General features: G+C 43.3%; 1 protein-coding gene across 5 annotated transcripts in view; it reads right to left on the reverse strand.

The window, feature by feature from the left end:
* Positions 1-23,124, reverse strand: part of NT5DC1 (5'-nucleotidase domain containing 1) — a 140,448-nt gene that overhangs the window by 44,774 nt on the left and 72,550 nt on the right. For all 5 annotated transcript variants that reach the window (XR_006414308.1, XM_044426138.1, XM_044426147.1 and 2 more), the window contains exons 7-8: positions 15,641-15,815; positions 10,105-10,202 (exon numbers count right to left, since the gene is read on the reverse strand). Coding sequence is in view for 4 of the 5 variants with exons in the window: in XM_044426138.1 (XP_044282073.1) it covers positions 10,105-10,202; positions 15,641-15,815 (273 nt within the window). In the remaining variant the exon portion in view is untranslated. The remainder of the gene's footprint in view (positions 1-10,104; positions 10,203-15,640; positions 15,816-23,124) is intronic.

The following is a 23,124-nucleotide window of genomic DNA, read 5'->3' on the forward strand; positions in this document are numbered from 1 at the left end:
GGCCACATTACCTAATGCATGGGTCTGCATTTAAAGTGCGGGTTCAAAATAATTTTATTAAGGCACAGAGATTGGGACTACAGCATGTGGGACAAGATAGGAATTAACACTTTCTGACAAACAGTGCATAGCTGAAGCAAGCGGCTATCGGCACCTGCAGACGTGCCACCTGTCTCATGGCAAACAGGAGCTTTGAACAGTAGTGCTGGAAGCAAGATTTCTGCTGGGACCATAGTGTTCACTCCACTCCCTGCAAGCCCAGTCCTCACGGCTACTATTGAAAAACAGACGATCCACTGGAACATTAAGCATGACCACACATATAACACAGTGTGGATTGGAGATTCATTATTGACCCTCTGAAGAACGCATTTAGATGATACACGTCACATTAAGCCTATCCATTGTTTGAGGCTGACCCTTCTTATTTAGATCTTTAATCAGGAATGGAAATGGATAGTCCTTCAAAGAAAGGGCTGCTGGGACAGCCCCTCAAGTAGGAATGGTCAAGTAGAAACAGCAAGATGACCTTCTGGCCATCTGCAGTGGTACTGGGAGTAGAGCAGCATCTCTCTTCTAGAAAGCAGCCATGGCACAAAATAAAGCAACCACATTCCACTTCCGGATGTTTCAGTGCCCTGTATGCAGCTAAACTGGATCTGTAAGTGCTGCACTTTTATTATGTGCAAAGACTATTGAGGCTGTGTAATATTAAATAATATGCAAAGGTTTCCTCTTTGAAGGAGTTTTTCTCCTTTCCATCGAATCATACAATAGTAGAGTTGGAAGGAGCCAAAAAGGCCATCGGGTCCAGTCCCCTCTCAGTGCAGCCCTCCAGGTTAAACCATCCATCCCTCTCAGATGGCTGTCCAGCTGCATCTTGAATGCCTCTAGTGTGAGAGAGCCCACAACCTCCCTAGGTAATTGGTTTCAATGATGTACTGCTCCAACGGTCTTCCTGACGTTCAGTCGGAATCTGTAATTTCTAATTTGAGCCTGTCATTCTGTGTCCGGCACTCTGGGATAACTGAGAAGAAATCCTGTCCTTCATCTTTGTGACAGCCTTTCAAGTACTTGTAGAGTGCTATATCATCTCTTCTTAGTCTTCTCTTCTTGAGACTAAAAACACCCAGTTTTTTCCATTTCTCCTCATATGGCTTTGTTACCAGTCCCTGGATCATCTCTGTTATTCTCCTCTGAACCCTTTCCAGCTTGCCTGCATTTTCTTAAACTGCGGTGCCCAGAACAGGACACAGTACTCCAGATGAAGCCTAACTAGTATTGAGTAAAGGGGAACTAGTACGTCTTGTGATTTAAAAATGATACTTCTATTAATGCAGCCTAAAATAGCATTTGCCCTTTTTGCAGCCACATCACATTGTCGATTCATATTCAGCTTACAATCTATAATGATTCCAAGATCCTTTCCACTTGCAGTACTGTTGAACCAAGTATTCCCCATCTTATAATGTTGCATTTTCCCTACAGAATTTCATTCTGTTGTTTTCAGCCCAGTGCTCCAACCTGTCAAGATCACCTTGAATCTTTTTTGTCTTCCAGGTTTAGCTATCCCACCCAGTTTTGTGTCATCTGCAAATGTGATAAGTGTTCCCTGTACAAATGTTGAAGAGCACTGGACCCATTACTGAACGCTGTGGCACCCCACTTGTTACCTCTCCCAAGTTTCAGAAAGTGCCACTGATGAGCACTTGAGTCCAATTTTGAGCCCAGTTTTGTAGCCAACTGTGGATCGACCTGATCCTTGTTCCATCTAGCCCACTTTTTGCTAGTTTGCTAATCAGGATATCATGGGGCACTTTGTCAAAAGTTTTGATGAAGTCAAGATAGATAATGTCCACAGCATTCCCACAGTCCATCAGGGAGGTTACCCAATTAAAAATTTAAATCAGATTACTCTGGCAGCGTTTGTTCAGTGTATTGATTTCTAGTAATCACTGCACTGTTTTCAGGGTGTCTGCAGCATGACTGCTTTATAATCTGCTCTGAATTTTTTTGAAGATTGATGTCAGACTGACTGGTCTGTAGTTCTTAGTTTTTTCCCCCCTTTCTTAAAGATAGGAACGACATTAGCCCTTCTCCAGTCATCTGGCATATCCCCTGTCCTTCATGGTTTCTCAAAGATAATAGACAGTGATCTGAAAGTTCTTTCACCAGGTCCTGTAGGAGTTCATCAGGCCCTAGAGATTTGAACTCAGTGAACCCAATTAGATGATCCTTGATCACTTGTCTATCAATCTTGGGCTGCCATCATGTTCTTTCAGCTTGTACTTCCCCTTCATCAGGAAGGTCATAGATCTTCTTTTGAGAGAAGACTGAACCAAAGTAGGAACTGAGTACTTCTGCCTTTTCTTTGTCTTCTGTTATCATTTTGCCATCCACATTGAGTATCTGAACCTCCAATTCTTTGGACATATCTGAAGAAGGTTTTTTGTTGCTTTTAGCATTCCTCACTAGCCTCACTTCATTCCTAGCTTTGGCCTTCCTGATCCCATCCCTGCAATTCCACTTCCTATGCATGTACTTTTTTGTTTTCAGATCATTGCTAAGCTTTTTGTGAAGCCACATCGGCTCTTCTGTTGTCTTCTACCCTTTTCCTTGTTGGAATTGTTTGTAATTGTGCCTTTAGAATTTCGCATTTAAAAAATTCCCACCCATCTTGGACTCCTTTTCTTATTCGAGCCACTTGCCATGGGACCTATCATTGTTCTGGGTTTATTAAAATTGGCTTTCCAAAAATCCAGGGTACATGTTGGCTACATTTGACTTTTGCTTCCATTAGAATGAAGAATTCAAGTGTGGCACAGTCACTTGTCCTCAGAGTTTCTCCATTTTCTGTTGGAAGAAGTTATCAGCAACCCATTAGGCACCTCTTTTATCTTTTCCATATAGTTCTTCGGTATATTGCTTCTACCTTCTCTTTACTTTCTCATGGTCAGATAGTATTTGGCCCTGCTGGTCTTTCAGCATTCTAATCTAGGTTGGAATTTCCCTTTGATTTCTTGGATCTTCTAGAAGAGGTATCTTGATTTTCTCTTCTGTTGTTCTCTTCTATTTCATTGCATTGGCCATTGTAATAGTTATTTCTATCTTAATGTGATAGTGGCTGAAGAGTTGTACTCCAATTTCTGACCCAATTTGTCACCTATCCTTAACGACTGTTCGTGTATCTTCTGGCAGCCTTGTAGAGCAAGGGTCCTCAAAATTTTTCAACAGGGGCTAGTTGAAGGGAGGTGGCGGAGGGCATGGGCCGGCAAGGTGGCAGCAGGCGTGGGTGTGGCGAGGCAGCGGACACGGCTGCCCCAGGCCTGGCCGCCCCTGGGCTTGCATAATTAAAAGGTGGGCAGGATAAACGGGCATGTTGGACCAGATCTGGCCCATGAGCCATAGTTTGAGGACCCATGATGTAGACTTTTTCCTTCTGCTACAGGAATTGTCTTTTTGTATTGCTCCCTAAGTGTCTCTGGTTTCACTCCACAGTTCTGGCTCATGATCACTTGAGTCTTCTAATGCAAATCTGTTTTTTATCTGGACTTTAAACTTATCAGAGATGCTATCTGAGTCATAGTTGGCACTACCCTCTGTTAGTGATCTTTTTCAGCTTGAGTCTGACTTTTAATATTATTAGTTCATGGTCACTACCACAATCTCCTCCTGGTCTTGTTTTAGCAGCAATACAGCTTATTCATCTCCAACTTCCAATTATATAGTCTATTTGATTGCTATATCGCTCTTTGGGTAACGGCCATGTATACAGTGACTTAGTTCCCTGAAGTATGTATATGCAATAAACAGATGGTTGGCTTCACAGAATGCTGTTAGACTTTCTCCTGCTTCATCTCTGATCCCAGGCCAAATTCTCCCACAACAGCCAATTCTGCTTTGTTTTCTATTTGTGTTTGTTTCCCCTAAGAATATCAGCACGTCTTATTTTGGCATGTTATCAATTTCTTCTTGAGCACTTGCATAAAGGTTTTCAATTTCTTCTTCTTCAACGTCTACTATTGGAATGTAAATTAAATTATGGTTATGTTTATACATTTTTGAGAATGTGTTCTGATATGACCCAGTCATGCATTATAAACTTAGAGTCAGTTTACCAGGGCCTTCTGGGCAGTGCTAACCAGAGACAGCTGCTGTTTGTGAAAGTTCCTCTGCCGGTTCCCAGTGGCTGCCTTTCAGGAGCTTCTCTACCCTCATCACCAGTCAAGATAGTCATTCTCTTCCATTAATATAACTATTACTCCTGAAGAGGGTGGATGGATGCACCTTAGTCTGGTGCCTGCTTTAACAATTCCACTCTGGGTGACTCTGCTAAGAGGCCCATGTAGCTAGACAGTCCAGCCTTCTGGAGCATTTCTCTTGGCTTCTTTGATACTTTCAAGCCCCCTTTCCACCTTAAAGTGCTCATCCAAGATGGAATGAAAAATATTAGGTTATTGTAAATGCTAGAAGGAATAGAAAAAGAAAGGTTGTGTGTGTGTGTATATTGTAGAAGTAGAGAACGGCTGCTGAATAGTGCATATTTCTTGGCTAACACACTAAAGTTGGTTATTAGCACTGATGTAATCCAAATTCTAAACAAACCCAGAAGTTTATTATAATGGAGACTTGATATTGTAGCATCTTCAATGGAGACAGACATTATTTCCATAGTGGAACATTCATTTTAGGTGCATTTGGCAGGATAAGCTAGAAACCTCCCCAACTTTCAACAAAAGGGATATTGTGTCTAGTCTCTAGAGGAAGCAGCACTGGTTTTCTTGGAAATGGCTTTTGCATAGCTCCCATATTGCTTTAGTGCCAAATGTAGCATTTAATATCAAAGCAAAGCAGATGGACAGGCTCCCTGTGTCTTTATTGTGGAAGCTGCCTCTGAAGTGCTCAGAAACTTCAGCTGGTTCAGAGAGTTGCTGCCAGACTGCTGACTGGGCCTGGCTACAGGGACTTCGCAACTGCTTCACTGGCTCCCAGTCTGTTTCTGGGCACAATTCAAAGCATTGGTGATGACTTATAAAGTCTTACACAGTTCGGATCCAGCTTACTGAAAGACCCCATTCTCCAGTATGAACCCACCTGTGCTCTAAGATCTTCTGGGAAGGCCCTTCTCTTGGTCCCACTACCCTCACAGGCACACATGGTGGGAGAGGGACTGCTTGGTGGCTGTGCCAAGGCTTTGGAATTTTCCTCCTAGAAAGGCTAGGTTGGCACATGCCCAGTTAGGTTTCCAAAAGTAGGCAAAATCCATTTTGCTCCAACTGACATTTGGGAACAGCCTCCGAATTTCTGCTGGATTAGTTTACTGTTTATATTTTGTAGTGTTTTTAATCTGGGTTGTTCAATGTTAATGTTTAATTAATTTAATTATATTTTTTAACCTTTGCATATTTTAATGTTTTAATTGTATGAATTTTAATGCTGTGAGCTGTGGGGAGTCCCAATTACTGGGAACAGGTGGGATATAAATATAGCAAATAAAATAAATAAGTCTTGTACTTGCATTGCTTAGATTTTCAAATGGCATTCTTAAGGGAAGAAAATGATCCAAAAATGAGAAGCAAAGCTCCACCTTCGGAGGTCCAGTGAATGGAAATCTGCACATGGCAGGCTTTTGTGGGAGCGCACGAGGATGGAAGATCTTGCAAATCTCAGAAATATCTGGGGAGCCCCTGCTGCATCACAGTCCCTTCCATGGGTGTAAGGAACCCTTCCTTGCCATGCATGGAAAGGATACTCTGAATCCAACTCACAATTATTCAACTTTCCATCTCTCTGAAATGGCAGCCAGTGACTCATCTATGGATTAGTTTCTCATATAACTTTGAAATCTGAAAGACTAGTGGTCACTGAGACTGTATTCTTTCAAATTACTATTTAAAAAAACTTTTGCTGAACATGGCAACTTCAGATTCTCAACATTCACTTTTCAAAAACAAAACAAAACAAAACACAATACAAAATCCAAGCCAAACCAAAAAGAATTCTGTGTACAACAGAATATGCAAAGCTGGCCAAGGATGAAAATACCTGCATTAACTTCCACAGAAAACTGCTAGGACAGAGGCCAGAAATGTTTGATTTTAAAACCACACCACTGGTTCCATTTGATACGAAACATTTTGTATCTTCCCTGCATAGCATAAAGGTTGTGCCTTCCAAGCCTTGGAAATCTCCGACATACCTGAGGGCTGGAGAAAGCCCAGTTTGCTGCTGTGATAGGCACAGCAGTGGAAGGAAGCACAGCCCTATATTCTCCAGGCATTGACCAGTCCCAAATGGGTTTAGCTTTGAACGACACAGCAGAGCTGGGTCTTGCTGGGCAGTCTCAGTTTGCCTGAGCCTGGCCTGGGCACACATTTTGGAAGGTCCTCTACAGATGTCTGAAATCTGCATGTATCCTGAAGGCCTGCTGTCATTTACACACACGTGCTTTTTCCATGGGATCCCATTGCCAACTGGGGCTCTCTCTCAAATATGCATGTACAGGGTGACAACCTGGAAATAAGTTGGAAAGCAAGCAGGCACAGGATGCCTGAGACGTCTATCTGTGCTTGGAAGACCAGGAAGCAGGCCAAATGCAGCAGCCCCGTCAGAACAGCAGAACCGCATTTGTCCTTTCTACCATTTGACTCCTGTTGTGCCCTGTAAATCATGGGTCCTCAGACTAAGGCCCGTGGGCCGGATCCAGCCTGCCATGCCCATTTAACTGGCCCGCCCCACAGATTTTGCACTCCCCGGGCGTGCGGCTTGCTCACGAGGAGGTCATTTTGAACTAGCTTGGAGAAAATGATCTCCCTGTGAGTAAGCCGGAGCCTCACCGTATGTGCCTGGCAGCAGCTTGCTTGCGGGGAGATAGTTTTGGACTTGATCAGAGGAAAAGATCTCCTCGTGAGCAAGCCAGCACTTCACTGTGAGCGCGCCCAGCTGTGGCTTGCTTGCGAGGAGGTCGTTTTGGACTCAATCTCCTTGCGAGCAAGCCCCTGTGCGCCCCGTCCCCGCCTCGCCTTGTGTGCATGCGCATGCGCGCATGCCCAGCCCCCTCACCGGCCCGCACAACCCCCCCCCCCCCGCTGGTACCTCCTTGGCAGCCCGCCCACCACTGGCACCTGTCAACTGGCCCCTTTAGAAAAGGTTTGAGGTAGGAGGATGGAAGAAACAGTTTAAACATGTGCTTTTCTTATGGTTGTGTTGCTAGGATTTCAATTTTATGTACAGGAATTACCTGAGGGTTTTCAAGGAAAAGGCACTTTGGAGGGCATTCGTTCATAGCATCACCATATGTCTGAGACGGCTTAACAATACAAATATTGCTTTACATAGTCTTGCATGGATAAACTTTGAACTTCCTCTTCTGTTGTTGTGGTTGGGGGAAGACAACCTGATATTGACAAATTCTGACAGATGGCTTTTCTAACTTTTACTTGAAGACACTATCAGTCACTCTGAAGCAAAAGGCAGTAAATTGTATGCATAGTTCTAAAGCTAACAGGAGAAATCTGCTATTCCAGTGCTAACAATCAATTGTTCGTGACTGATCGCCCTATTCATTTTCAAGAAACAAAGCAAGCTCTGTTCATGGCTGAAGGAGTTTCCTGTGACAGGTCTGCTGCAGTTCTTTGCTGAATGTTCAGCCTTTGAAAGCCAGAAAATGCAGATGCAGACTTAGCTTCTCAGATTAACTTCCTGATTCAGAGGTACTCTCCCACAGTGTGAAAGTAGTAACCTTTGAGGGTTGCTGGTGGAACTACCAGGTAACTTGAAGTGCAAAAGAATCTTGTGGCACCTGACAGGATAATGTTCACTTCACTGTGTCCATGAAAACTTGTGAAAGAATAAATTTGTTAATGTTTACAGTGCCACAAGACTCTAACTTGGGTTATCCAAGTGGCCTAACCCTCCAGAAACTGATCTAGTTAATTTTCTGTACTGCTTTTTACTGTTTCAGGCTTATGCTGTGACCTAACTAACCATCTAGGACAACTATTCAGGAACTCAGTAAATCTGGTTTTGCTACCTGCCTAGCTCTGCAGCAAAAAAGAAATTTACTAAGTGCCTGGCAGCTGCAAACTGTGGAGAGTCGATCAGGAGTTGTGCAGGCCTGCCCAAATTTCTTCCTGTACTTTGCAGTCCTTTAGATGCACAGAAATTTTATGATTGCACTGTGTGGGTCAAATAAGCTCCAAGGGTCTTAGCCAGTCCTGTTGGGTGGGAAGAAACGATATACTAAAGGAGGGACTTGTAGCGTATGACTACAGCCAATGAGCTAGTTAATGTATGTGCTCATGTGAATGAAGGACACACAACTTGTGTAACCTGCTGCTGCTTCAGTGCATTTCTGGTTATATCTCTGCGTGGCAGACATCCTACTAAATCCTAGTGCTTCTGTATGCTCCTTACAGAATTACGGATTACCTTGCACTTTAGTTGGGTGAGTTTTTCAGTGGAAATTGCTGTGCAGGTCATTTTACCTGGGCAACATGATGGATAACTTTCTTATGCTTTCAGAGTTTCTGATATCCTGCGTGGCAAGCCCAGCCTGCCAGCTTGTAACAGCAGCTCTCTGGGCTTGATGCTGAGATCTTTGGGTTATCCCACCAAGTGTCAAAGTCCTTAAGATCAGTTCTCTCTGCCTGCTGCTGTGGCACTTTAGGATTGGGCCAATGCTTTGTAATGGCCAAGAGGAATATACCAATACAAATATAACAACAGAAGTATGTAGTGGCATGTAACTCCCTTGAATTTAATCAGCAAAGGATGCATGCAGACAGTTTGCTTCTGACTTTTCAATCACCCAGTGCTCTCCTCTCCTCTCTGGCAGCCTTGAAGCCTCTGCTTTGGCTGCCTTTCCAGTGAAACAGATTCTTTTGCCAAGGTTACAGAGTATTGCCAATAAAAGTACAATTCATGCTGTACAGAAAGACACCATGCCTGAACTCTTCTCAAATATACCTGTATTAGATCTGCATTGGTCCTGGGACCAAATCCAGCATGAGAAGGATGAATTATATGCTCCCTTCACTACTCTCTAAATTCCAGCTCCTTGCCCTTTGTGCCCAGCCTTAGCAAAAGGCAGTTTTTCTGGTAGTGACATACCAGATTTCAAACTTGAGACATTTTCAGCATCTTCCTTCGAGGAACATGCTGGATTTTGCTCACATGTTGTTTTACAAGAGCCCTTAAAAGGCAGGAATTCTAGGAGGGAAAGAGAGCAGAGGAAAACATTCACTGGGGGACTGTAAGACAGGGTGCAGATCTCAGGCCTAGAGGCCACATCTGGCCCTCTGGGGGTCCCAATCTGGTTCTCCACAGCATACTGGGAGGCTCCACCCCTTCTGACCACACCCCTTTCCCCCAACTACTAGTAATTGAATAGTTTTCTGGCTTTTATGTAATCCCCTCCCCTCCTGTTCTAAAATGCTGGAATGCCTCTCCTAGAAGTCAGTTATGCAGGAAGTAAACTTGGTATCTGGGAAAGTTATGGCCCTGCGCCTTTTGCATTGGGCTCTGCCCACCACTGGAATGGGTCCTTCAGAAATTCTCTGGAACAGAATTTGGCCCTTGGACAGAAAGAGGTTCTGAAACCCTTGCTGTAAAGAGTCATAACATTAGTCAAGGATGACTAGTTCAACACATGCAAATAAATCCAATAATATTGCTTCACTGATACCATAATGCAATCAGAACATTGATACCAATATAGTATGTGTAGCCAGGCTTCCCAAGATATGGAACAGTCCCACAAAGGAGGTTGTCCTGGCCCTGCATGGTACTCTGAGATGGTTGGGAAAGACTTTCTTCAGATTCACTTTGTGAGTTACCAATCTAAAAATATTACTGACTTCAGTGTTGTGAAGATTGCAGTTTCAGTTCCTCCCAAACATTTACAAATGCTTGAACTTTTACTTCCTTTTTTTAGATTCTGAACTTTTTCTTCCTTTTTTAACGTTCTTAGCTTTCCTTTCCTTTCCTTTGGGTTTCTAACCAAAATCTTTACTGCTTTACACTTCTATTTTCACAGGTCACTATCCCAATGTCTTTAAAAAGATGTTTGCCTGGCCCAAACATATAGATATCATTTGAGCTTACCAAGTGTTCGAAAAGGTCTTTGATTTGGTGGCTGGGAGAAGAAGCCTGGTTTCAGGGCATTCGTGATTACAATGTCAAAAAGGTCTGCAAAATCATTCCTGGAAGAATAAGAAAAAGAAAGCCAAATCAACAACAATGCATTTTAAGGCATTAAGAGCAAAGCCAGGATCTTGATCATCACAGAGTGCAGGACAAAGAATAACAGGCTCAAGATATACCAAGCCAGATTCTGGTTAGATATCAGGAAAAAATATTCCTGACTGTTAGAGCAGTACAACAATGGAACTAATTACCTGGGGAGGTTGTGGGCTCTCCCACACTAGGGGCCCTCAAGATGCAACTGGACAGCCATTGGAGAGGGATGGTTTAACTTAGGGTCCTGCACTGAGCATTGGTTGGACCCAATGGCCCTCTGGCCCCTTCCAACTCTACTATTCTATAGATATTTTTACAAAGTCCAAGGCACAGATGTTTCAAAATGTGTTCAGTCTTTGTGAAAACAGGTGATTGGAACTTCTCTATGGCTTGTCAGAACAGACACACCCTAATCCTGCCAGGCTCTATATAGGCATAGAAGTATCCAAACTGCACAGGAAATCACCTGCCTCCATTGAGTGCTTTGCATACAGTTCAACAGCCCAGTCTAACAGGACGAAGCTGGAATCCCACCATTTGGTTTTTGGGAAAGGTGGGCTAGATTCCGCGCCCCCCCCCACCTCAACTCCATTTTCACTGCCTCAAGAAATATATGACTGCAGTTGTGCTTGCACATCTATGGATCGATGGGTGATAGACAATGATTAGCTAGAATGCCAGGAGAAAGAAAGGGAGAGCAAATGGAGTAGGCAAACTGAAAAGAGACCAGCAAATAGGATGCGTCCCTATGGACCACCAAGCGGTTTCTCAGTATATACACAGTTCCCTCCTGTTTCCTTGAAACGGCTTGTTTGATGGTTAGAGCCAATGGGAGCAATCCAGGCAGCCTGCACTGTAGACCCCGTTCCATTCGCCAGAGCAGGGCTGATTCCTAACAATTATATTCCTGCTTTGGGGGAAACGAAGGATGAGAAGTCATGCAAATTTCTCCTTCCAGTGAATCCTCTCCACAAATGGCATATCCATCATAGGTAACTTGGCTGTGGTGATTCATGCTCTGGTAACTCCCAATTTGAATACTGTAATGTGCACATGGGGCTGCCCTTGAAAATAACTTGAGCACTTAAAGTTAGTTCACAATTAGGTTGTTGGGAATTCTGACTGGTACAGCTATATTATGCCAATTCTTAAAGAATCCTATTGGCTGCTTATGTTTTTCGAAGTGCAATTCAGGGTGCTGCTGTTTGCCATTAAATAGCTCTGGACCTGATGGGGAACATCTCCTGCCACACCATCCTGCCCCTGCATTCATCTTTAGATGAGGGTCTTCTTTTTCTATCATTAGCTAGTGAAGTACATTATGTCTGTAGGAAGGAGAGGGCCTTTCCTTGGTGGTGTCTAAACTTTGGAACTCCCTCCCTAATGAAGTTCATTGGTCACTGACACTAATCTTTCCAGTATCAAGTCAAGAGAAGGCACTAGGCTTTGTTGTCCTTGTCTGGGGTTTTATGGCTTGGTGGCTTCTCACTTTTCTGAAGGATTATGCCAGGTTTTCGGTACTGTATATTGCCAGAGGATCTATTTGGATAAAGTGTGGTCTAGAATTTTTTTTAAAAATAAAGAAATAAATCAATCCAGGGGTTAGCTGCTGAGAACCAGCACAGGACCAGCTGTCTAGCTGGTCATGACTGACCAAACCTGGTATTTTGTGTTGTCCACAAACACAGTTTTCCCACCAGAAATCGGCAATGGCTGCTAAACTCTGAAAAAAAAACCCCGCATTCACATAGCAGCAAACTGTAGGATGCTTTACAGATTAGGACAGCGTAATTAGGGTTTTATAATTATTTGTACAGTAATCATTTCTACTTCCTACTTGAACAAATAGATTATATCAATAAGAATAAGAAATGCTGCAGTAAATGCATATTTACTGCAGTACTAAATCAGCTTGCTGTGTTCCTGAAAATCCAACATACGACTGATTGCTAATGAAATGCAAGGTTAATACAAGTAGACAAATGGGTTTTACAGCCATCAGAAATGCCTAAAGTTCTTACTTCACAAAAAATAAATAATTTAATCTATAAAATTAACTCCATCTGTGAAATGCTTATGATACTTGATACATACAGTCAGGTAATTTAATCTGAAAAAATACTAAGTGCTGAAGTGGGCAAATACCTGACCATAAATTACAGTTAAATAATATGAGATATAAGCAAATAGTATCATTTATATACCTTGGGAACAATCCAGAGAAAGTAATACTAACTAAAATCCCATATTGAAATCTGTGGGACATAAAATACTCTATTCAAAGTGGCCATACATCTCTTGGACTCTCTAGACAGCATTCAGTGACTACATTCCAGTGCAGAAGTTAAGCATACTTATGTCCTACTAATGTTAATGAAGAAATGCTAACAAACCTATTCAGAAAGCTTTACCAAGGCCATATTCTAAGCAGAGATATCGGAAGACAAATGTTTATTATTGACCAGATTGCAAAATATTATGTACAAGTCTCAACAAATTAGATTTACATTCCAACAGTGATAGGCCATATCCCTCCAAAAGTGTTTGTTAGCTAAGTGAAAGTATGTGAAAAGCAGCTGAAAAGAGTACAGAAATTTCCATACATGGAAGTTAAACTCACAGAAATTAAACCAACCTGAAGTTGGTAAGGTTTATTTCCTGGTAGTCTGCATAGGATTACAGCCTCAGTCTTTTCTATTTTCTAGATTCACTCATGGTAACATAACAATATAGTACAATATCTGTACAGTATATTATACTTACACTCAAGGAATTTGGATGCAAATAGGAGGCAGTGCCTATCATTGCCAACCCATTCACTCCTCATGCATTCAATATATATAAAATAAATGTCTGCAAAGGACATAAAGAATTTTAGGGATCTCCAGTGTTTTGAACACACAAGGGGAAAGAAAGTCAGTTCACTGTGGATCAATTTAATTAAACCCAAAAGCAAAGAAAGCACTAGCCTTCCCTGTCCTCGTCTTTTCAGATTGATATTTGTTTCAGTAGAACCAACTCATTAAATTAACTGGAAGTTGCAACAAAGGCAAGCTAACCAGTTCAGTATATTTTGTATTCTACTAATAAATCTGGTTCATCGTGACTCATACATGACACTCATTGTTAGACTTCAGTTTTATGCACACTACTTTAGAAAAGTTTCACTCATCAGAACACAGGAAGCTGCCTTGCCTGAGTCAGACCTTTGGTCCATCGAGCTCAATATCCTAACAGATGTGCTGTTACTGGAATTCAGCTGCAATCGGACCAATAACAGCAATGCTTGGCGGAACAAAGTTAATGGGTTCTAATCGAATGCAATCGAATTATACTAAAACCATAAAAGTATAACGGTTACAAAAATCACAAGTCATAAGGGTACTGTTACAATAGGAGAACCTATGGAAATCCCTAGCGAAGATCCCTTTCCTTTGGTTCATGTGTCTGGCAATTGTGGCTGCCTTATAGGGGAAGGGATGAACAAGCAAATAGTTCAGGCTACCTCACAGGGAAACACTCATTCTTTTTCCTTTCCATTCTCCTGCCTCTCTGCCAAAGGTTACTTCAGTGTTCTAGACTTTGTTGTTGATGAAATGACAATGATGATATGCTTTTAAATGTCTTTATACGTCCCCAGTTTTCTCATTTTAAAAGATGTGCCGCTTTTTTCATACAGGGTTTTCGTAGGCCCTTTAGCCAAATTTAAACAGCTTTCAGTGTTTTGGGTTTTTCTGCCAGGCTTTCCAAGTGGATTAGAAACTTTGTGACAGAACAGTATCCTTGGAAGTATTCTTTGAATTCTGTGAGAGCAAATAGGCTGCCAAGGTATTTTAAATTTAAATGTAACTCATTTCTAGTGGTCATGATGAAGAAAATCATATTGCTTGGGATAGCATCCTTAAGCAGGATGCTTCAGGATGGGTGCAGGAATGTCAGCAGAGATAAGCCAGCAATGGTGAGTCTAGAGTATAAGTGCAGAATTCGTTGATTCATTGCATGAAAAGATACCATGAAGCCCTGAAATGCACTGGAGATGGAGAAAGTTACAGGAAGTCAAGTATCAGGAACACAGCTTGGGCAACTGGGAATGTGGTTTGAGGGTTCAAAAACTAATAGAATAGCATGACATTTAGGGTACAGGTGAGTCCCTGGCTTTACCCCAAAGTGTGGAATAACTGGGAGCTTGGGAGACCTTGGACCCTGGACTAGGGTGATTTCTGAGGCACAGACATACATACATACATACATACATACATACATACATACATACATTTATTTATTTATTTATTTATTTAAAACTGTTCTAGACTCTCCCATCACAGACATCTCAGGACGGTTTACAAAGACAAGTCGACCACAGAACAGCTGTGTCTTCCTGGCGTACCAAAGAGTGCCTGCCTCAAAAAGGGTGAATTTTGGGATTCGATTGGCTGTTCTTGACCAAAGCTGAGGGGTAGCCTTGAAGTGAATAATTTTCTACCAGTTAACATTTGCCCACACTTTCTTACTTTTAATACACAAGCAGAATAGTCTCCCAAAGTTTTGTCCTGTTCCAAAGGACAAAACAAACTTTACTTTAAATACATATCTAGCAGCTTTGTCTTTAAACAATGTTTTAGTTTTGCTCCAGAATGGATTGCAGGGCCCCCAATCCAGATCTTGAAAGCTCCTATGCTGGGCACACTATCTGGATCTACTCCCCGCACCTACCCCAAAGTAAAATGTAAAAATGACACAGCTAGTAGATATGGGTTCACATTAATATGGTGTAGTGGTTAAGAGCATGGGAATGGGACTCAGACGATCTGGGTTCTGGTCTCTGCTCAGCCATGGAGCCAACTGGGTGACTCTGGGCCAGTCACAGACTCTCAGCCCAACCTACCTCACAGGGTTGTTGTTGTGGGGATAAGATGGAGGAGGAGAATATGTAAGCTGCCTTGAGCCCTTTGTAGGAAAAAGGCAGGATATAAATCGAAAAATAAATAAAAATAAAATAAAATAATTGTTTGGCTCTATGAGAGGCTAGAAATTTAATTAAAGCAGCACGTGCAGAGCTGAGCATACATGCACTGTACCTTCCCCTCTGTGGGGAGAGTTCTGCAGCATAAATGGCCATGTGGCCCACAGGAAAAGCACTGCATATAATTTTTGCAGCATTCTATGGCTGCGCTTTATTAATAAAATACCGTGATAAACCACTGCTGAATGACTGTACACACATCTTCTGCATCTCATCTCATCTGGCTCTCATTACGGGTGTGATGGGGAAACTGACCTGATATTGGCCTTTCATTTGGAGACACATGTGTACATTCTCTGAAGTCCTCGGCTGCGTATTTATAAGTGCTATTATTATTAGTGCTGTCTGGAAGGCAGAATCTAAAATAAAACAACATACCCTAAAGTGTGCTCACATAACAGCCTGCAGTAGTCACTATGAGAGCTGGTAATCAGTACTAGAATCTTTCCATTGTCCTTCAGTCTTCTTAGCCACTTTTTAACAGAGTCAGGACAACGTTGTATGTATTTCTCTGGATTGCGCTTCACTTCCGGAAAGTATGTCCCACAATTTTCTGAAAGAGAGAAGGTAAATTTATGCAGATTATGGCACCCATAGGCCTCATCTGTGAGTACCAACTAGTCTGTGAGTCTGACTAGCCTTTATACCTCTCACACACATATACCTCAGGTGATTTTTAAAATGTTCTGACCTTTTTTCTTAGCAGCTTAAGGGGTTTCATTGAGGCTGGTGTTGATAAGGAACTGTCATAGAAAAATCTGGTGGATCCAAGGACTCTGCCTTTCCATGGATCATTTATTTATTTAGAAAATTTCTATGCCGCCCCATTTGCCGAAGCCTCGGGGCGGCTCACAAAACATTAAAATATAATACATTAAAAATATAAAACAAATTTACAATATAAAATAAGTCGTCCTGGCCCTGGCCGAATGTCATAAAGAGATGAGATGCTTCACTGGGTATGCACACCAGTAAGAACTGCTTCACCAGTTGCAAGCATTGCTTGTAAGTCAGAGAGGGTAGCTTCTGGAGATCCAAGGACTATTTCTGCTCCAGAGCTTGATACATGGATAACAGAAGATACACTGGCTGGATTCAGACGACAAAATAACCCTTCAGTGTGGACTGTCTTGAAAGCATGAGCTGCTGTTGGAATGTGGGTTACTGTGTTTCCTGAACCAAGCTGCACTGACAGATCACTGCTTACTAACCATGAATAACCCATGATGAGAACCCATGGTCTGTTGCTACATTGTAAACTATGATTGTTGAACATGGTTCACATAGTTCGGACAACACCACAACACATGGTTCAGTGACAACCCATATTCTACCCATATACAGTCCCCTTGGCTGAATATGGTCACTCACTGCCACGGAAGCCAGAAAACAGGAATGCATCTCAGAGGCATGACCTAGGGAATGATCTTTAGTTCGTAACAAAAGACAACAGTTGAGTGGACAGCAAGCAAACATGGGATATTCAGAATGCTGCAGTACAGAATTTCTGTTTCCCCATCATATACTTGGATCAGAATTTGCATTGGCTGCCAAAAACATGCAGCTCTACTTGCAACATGTAAGCTAAACTTGTTATTATTTCTATGCACATTTTCTTCTCCTGTGGTCAGCTGCACTGAACGATTTAACAAATCCTAGACATTACTTTTCTGGGTGGAATGTGCACAGCGCTCTTCCTCTGATCAAAACAAAAACAAAGATTTAAGCCTCTTAGCCTTCAACTATTTCATGAGGAGCAGAAGGATATTTGAAACTGCAATATCTGTAGCCTCGGCAGTTGCTCCAAAGCCAGTTTCTCCAAAGCCGCACTTGGATTTAAGTCAATTTATAACTACTGATTTCAATGGGATAAAACAGCTTATGCTCAAAGGTCTCCAAGTTTTAGCTGGCCTGTTGAATCCAGCTTCCAAAGTAATAACTGAAATATTTTTAAAGTGCTGCACAGTAAATGCATCTAGAGCAACTGAATGAAAACAAGAGCAGCTTTACTATATCCCCGCATAATAGAATATAGCTGTATGTCTATCACCAAAGGAAAATTATTCTAGGGGGAAAATGGTGATTTTTCTATGCTATCTGTGAAATGGCATGATAGGATGATACAACTTCACAATCTGATACATAACTAAGAGGTTTCAAAACATACACAAAAAGCAAATTACATTGGCTAGTCTTAATATTAGTAGAGTATTAAGAAATTTTTCATTAAGAAATTACTATTTTGTGACAGGGGTAATATCTATTCATTTATTTCTATTTATTATAGTTATATCCTACTTTTTTCCTTTCAAGGAACTTACAGTGGTTCACATAATTCTCCTGTTCCTACTCTCAATCTTTTCTCATAACAACAACCCTGCAAGGTAGGTTGGGTGGATAGAAAGTGATAGAAACCTCTCCCTTTCCAAAGAGAGGACCGAGCTGAGTCCATAAGCAATGGCAGTCCTTGAACTGCCAGAAGGAAATTCCCTCCCATTGTGACAACATTTGGAAATTCAGAAAAACCTACTCTGCCAGAGAACCCTGGCTTCCTGCCATGGCTGAGTGAACTGACAGGGCTCTGGATGAGGTGGAAATTCCATCTCGTTGCTCTGCCCTTTTGCTTTGCTTTTTCGCAAACAGCAGATGAAATACTGCACTAGGCTGCAGGAGGGAAGATTAGCATAACGGAATGTTCCTGTACACAATCCCCCCCCACACACAGGGGAAAAAAAGAAGTTGTCTAGCTGTTCTAGCCTTGTCTTCTCCCTTATACACCCTTTTTCCTGTGTAGGGGCAAGATTTTATGAGCTGTCCCCCAGGCAGTCTGAAGGGGTAAGTAGAGACACACTTCATCCAAAGCCTGTGAGAACTGAGCCTGAGTAACCACATTATTTCTGCAACAGAAAGCATAATAAATGTTTATCTGGGAATGAGATTATATTCCCGTAATCTGTATTATAAATTGCCCCAAAGTTGATTTTGAGAACTAGCCAAAACCCGGCACTTCTCAGTGAAACAAGTATGAGTGACCAGAATATATCTAGTGGTTTGTTTTATTTATTTCTCTCAGGAAGTTGGGGGATTTTTTTTTTTTTTTTTTGCTGTCTCACAAGGTAAAATATTATTTCCCTGTACCTCCAAAGGCCACCATTCCTTAATTCACTGCTTTTAAAGCTCGGCACAATGAAGCCCAGCAAATGAGCACAAATATTCAGTGCTCTTCTACTGACAAAAGGGAGCTGGTGGCCTTGGTATGCTGCACAGGTGGGTTATTTGCTACCTTGGAATCCTGCTCTGAGCAATGAGGTGCATCAAAGATGCAAAGGCAAGCAAACGATGCTCTAAATGAGCAGCCAAACGAATGCAGGCAACCTGGAGCACGCTGGGCTGAACCTGGTGTTTCCCTTACAGAGAATTTCCTCATTAATGCAGCCAAGGAAGCCACTCCGTGTGCTCAATAAAATGTGCATAGACAACTGTCTCACTTTGCTGCCCCTACCCAGAAAACTGAATAGGGGGCCTTTCTGTGTAGGATAGGCAACAAAATAGGCTTCCGTAATCTGGTGTCTTCCCTGTTTGTTGGACTGCAAGAAAGACGGCCAGCTAGCGAGGTAGGTCAAATTCCTATGCCTCAGGCTGTGCACTCGGGAAGGTGGTAGATCCTGCATGCCCTGCCTAGCAAGGGCGGGCAGGGGGGTACAGGTCTGATGACTGCTGCTGCTCCCACCTCTCAAAGTGGATGGCCAGCAGAGAGAAAGACTTCATGGCTGCTCTCCTACTGCAGCGGGTAAGCAGCGGTTCTGGCACTCCCAAACGACTCTCACCACCAGCACCCATCCTGTGTCTTGCTCAAAGTCAGGCCCAGATGGGGTCCTCTCTGAAGAGCTGGACGAGCTGCTCCCTGCTCCTGGAAAAGCCATGGCAAGAGAACCCCCAGAGGCTCTCCGGAGCGCCATCCATCTTTGCAGTGGTGTGTGTGTGTGTGTGGGGGGGGGTCCTTGGCGTGAGAGAGGCCACTGGAGGTCAACCCTGCTGCAGCACCCCAAGAAGACCCCAGGGCCACCATGCTTTCACGAAGGACTGCTTACACCAGGACTTTGAGCAGAAGGTGAGTAGGAAGTGGCGGGGGCGGCTCCTGCTCCTCTTTCCCTTTCCTTGTGCAGCAGCAGTGGTTCCTTCCTCATTCATGCGTGGCTCCTGTTCGTTCCTCATTCCTGTGGCAGAAGCAGCTCATGCGCCTCTTCCCTCCCCTGCCGGGAAGCAGTGCCTTGCATGCCTTCCCTCTGCTCACACTCCTGCTTCTCCTTGGCCTCTGCATGTCTTTGATTTCTCCCCCTCCTACTCCATTATCCCCTGCCTACCTGCAGTTTGCTGCCAGTGATGGTGCAAGATCCTGCATCCCGGTAGTGTTTACACCTGAGTAAGGGATGTATGGATTTTGTTAGATCTGTTCCATCTGTTTTGTGGATTGCCAGGCATCTTTCATTCCACCATCCCTGCACTGACAGCATCAGATTTTTTGAAAAATTAAACTTTATTTTTTCTTGAGCTAATTGCTGGGAGTAAGAAAGATGGTTGCTTTGGGTGCTTGTTGTCAAGGACTGCTGGCTGGTCTCCAGACAAAGCAGAATTAGGAGGGGGATGGGAGGGGGAAGGGGGAGGGGGAGAAGGAGAGGCACGGGAGGGAGCTGGTGAATGTGGGCCATAATGAGACTCTGAGAAGACAGAGATGGAGGCACTTGGGCAGGCAGCCTCTGGGAACAACCAAGATGTACAGATGGCAGGAAGAGACTTTGAGCTGGGATGGCTCTTGACCCCACCATGGTTGCCAGCAGAGAGTGGCCCAATTAGAGGACTGCTTGTTTTCAGAAGGCCCTTCCTGAAGAGATGGGGCCAGACAAGTTCATAAGGAGAGTTCCTGGAAATGGTTACTAGGCTGGGTTCAGTGAACTGCTCTGTGCATGCTCAGAGATTCATATCAGATGTCTGTGCATCTGGAAAATTCTTAATAAAGAATGTTTTGCAAGAAGAGTCTGTGGCTTTACATGTGCAAAGGGAGAAACCCTAGCTCACGGCACTAATGTGTATTAGCACACATGTGCACTTGCACAAATGCACATCAGTGTTAGTACAAATTAGGGCAGATCCCCCTCCCCCCTGCAACTGAGAAACCAGTTTGCAAGTATATGGAATCCACGTGAGTCAGGAATAGACCCTGGGAGAGTTGGGTTTCCTGAGGAGTCCTTGCGCATCATGCACATGTGAACTTAGCAGAATCTGTTGCAGCTTTCTCTTCCATCCCAAGCTGGGAGCTGTAGCCCAACATACCTGGTGAACACCTACTTGGGGAAGGCGGCAATGAATCTCAAAAGGTAGACATAGAAACATAGAAACAGAGTGAGTCAAAAGGGGTCTCCAGGGCCATCTAGTCTGACCCCTGGCTGCAGCTGGCTCCACTCATGACATGCCTAGACAGTGATTTCCTAGAAAGCACACTGATGGAGGTTTCACATTTCTAATTCCTTTCTCTGATTTTGAAGGGATATTTCATATTTGGCAAATAGCAGTAGTAGGTCTACTGGTTTCCACAGCTATCAAGAAGTGCTGCCTTGTGTCGACTGAATAAAACAGAGTTTCTTTCCTTCCAGACATTATCTCTTTCTGAAAAGCCTTTATTGCCTTGATTTTTGATGGGGATTATTCCCATTTACCAACCAGCACTGTTTCCCATATTGTTCCACTCCCTTGGGAAAAATGTTCCTGATATCTGAAGGCATCACCAAACTCACTGAAGCATACAAAGAGCCTGGTTGTTCCAATCAAGGGAGGGAACAGCCTCAGTGCATGCACAAGGCAGAGCCAAAAGCTCTAGGCCAGCCTTCCCCAACCTGGTGGCCTTTAGAGGCATTTGGACCACAACTCCCAGAATTCCCATCCAGCAGGGCCATGGACTAGGAACTCTGGGTGTTGCAGTCCAAACGTGCCTGGAAGCCACAAGGTTGGGAAAGGCTGCTCCAGGCAGCACTGGCTGCAGCAGCCAGTTCCATTGCCAAAAGTCCTGCCACAGGAAATATGGAGCATCTAGCTGAGGACTCAAACTGGGCAATGGAACAATTGTGGCAGGAATGAGTAAGCACTTGGAAGCGCTGCGGCTGCTGATCTCCTGCACTCTGGCTTCTCAGTGTTGCTGCCTGATTGGGAGGGCTTGTGCCATTTGTTATTCTAGGCTTGCCAACACCTCTGATGTATTACAAACTTTGCACAACGGAACACAAAAAACTCCTCCATAAAGGTGTCTTTCTTTCACTCGTTGAAAGTTTAGGCTATTTATAGCTTCTCGCAATTATTCAAAAAGAAAGTATGAAAGGAGAAATAGGGACACACTGACACTTCAAGACAGACAAAGGCTGCTGCCCGAAAATCCTGCTGAACCTGTTACACAAAATGAACCATGACCTAAGCGAGAGAGTCATTGTTGGCTCCAGATAGTTCAGAAACACATATAAATCCTCAAATGCTCCGGAACGGAGACTGAGACAGCATCTTGACAAATACTCTGGCTCCATACAGATGTCACAAAACAGTGAGAACTTGTAACACTCACAGCTTAGATCAGTTTGAATGGTGCACTTGCAATCAATCTTAGCATCCATTGAAACTTTGGATGTGGCAGGCCACCTGATCAGAAATGAATGGCGCATTGACCCAATGCAGAGTTAGCCTACATGGATATTGTCTAGACAGCAGGAACATGATGGAAAGGCTAGAGGGATCCAAGCAAGGTGTAAAATATAATTAAACGCATTTTGGTGAAGCCAGCAGCTCTCATAGCTATGTGAGACAAAAACACAAAACTCCAAAATATACTCCTGTTCTTTAGCTACACATTCAGCACTTCTCCTCCTACAACCCTCCTTCACCTTTTTTGTCAGGGTGGGCAAAGGGCCAAACGATTTCTAAAGTTAAAATTCTCCATGCCTTCTTTTAAAAGATAAAATAATAATCTCAAGATGGTTTGCTAAAGAAAACATGTAACATCAGATAGATAAGAAAATACAGGAAATGTGTGCAATTATGAATCCAGGTCAAAGCATCTTGGATGTTGCGAATGACAATGCCATTGGCACTGATAACCCCACACAGGGCAAAGGTGGGGGGAAAGAACTGCTGGAAGGAACTCTCATCATTCTAGTGCAACCCCTGCTCAGGACAGGCCTTGCAATGCCAGATGTGGTTCCAGCAGCCCCTACAACTGGGAGAGGCCGGTGCCTTCTATTCAGTGGGGCTCTGGCCTGATGGCCGCTTTTGTTTTCAGCTGTGTAGGAGCAATCTATGGTGCTTCACAGTGGCTAACCTATTTTGGGGGTGTATTTCAGTGCCATGGATAGCTCCTAGAACCCTCAAAATAAAAGCTGCAAAGGCTGGAATCCCCACTGTCATGGGAGTCACCAGGATACCCTGACTACAGTTCCCATGCTTGGCGAAAGCAGAACACCAACATTCTTGACAGACAGCCACAAACCACTGTTTAAATGCCTCCAAGCAAAGGAGAACTGCCCACATCTTGAGGCGATCTGCTCCCATGCTGAACAGCTCTCCCTGTTAGAAAATGCCCCCCAAAGTTTAGGCAGAAGCCGCTTCCTTGCAATCTCCCCCCATCTGTTCTCATTCTGTCCTCTGCAGCAGCAGAGAACTCTGCTCTATCCTCTGCACAACAGCCTTTCAGATATTTGAAGACTGTCAAAAAAGACATCAAATGCACACATGCATCAAACAGTTGGCCCACAGATACCCATTTCTAAAGCAGGATAGACAGCAAATGACTAATATGGAAGATGAATAGCTTGATACAGTTTAAT

Source organism: Varanus komodoensis, unplaced genomic scaffold (genome assembly GCF_004798865.1).
Source record: "Varanus komodoensis strain SLA01 unplaced genomic scaffold, ASM479886v1 scaffold1, whole genome shotgun sequence".
Classification (NCBI taxonomy): Eukaryota; Metazoa; Chordata; class Lepidosauria; order Squamata; family Varanidae; genus Varanus; species Varanus komodoensis.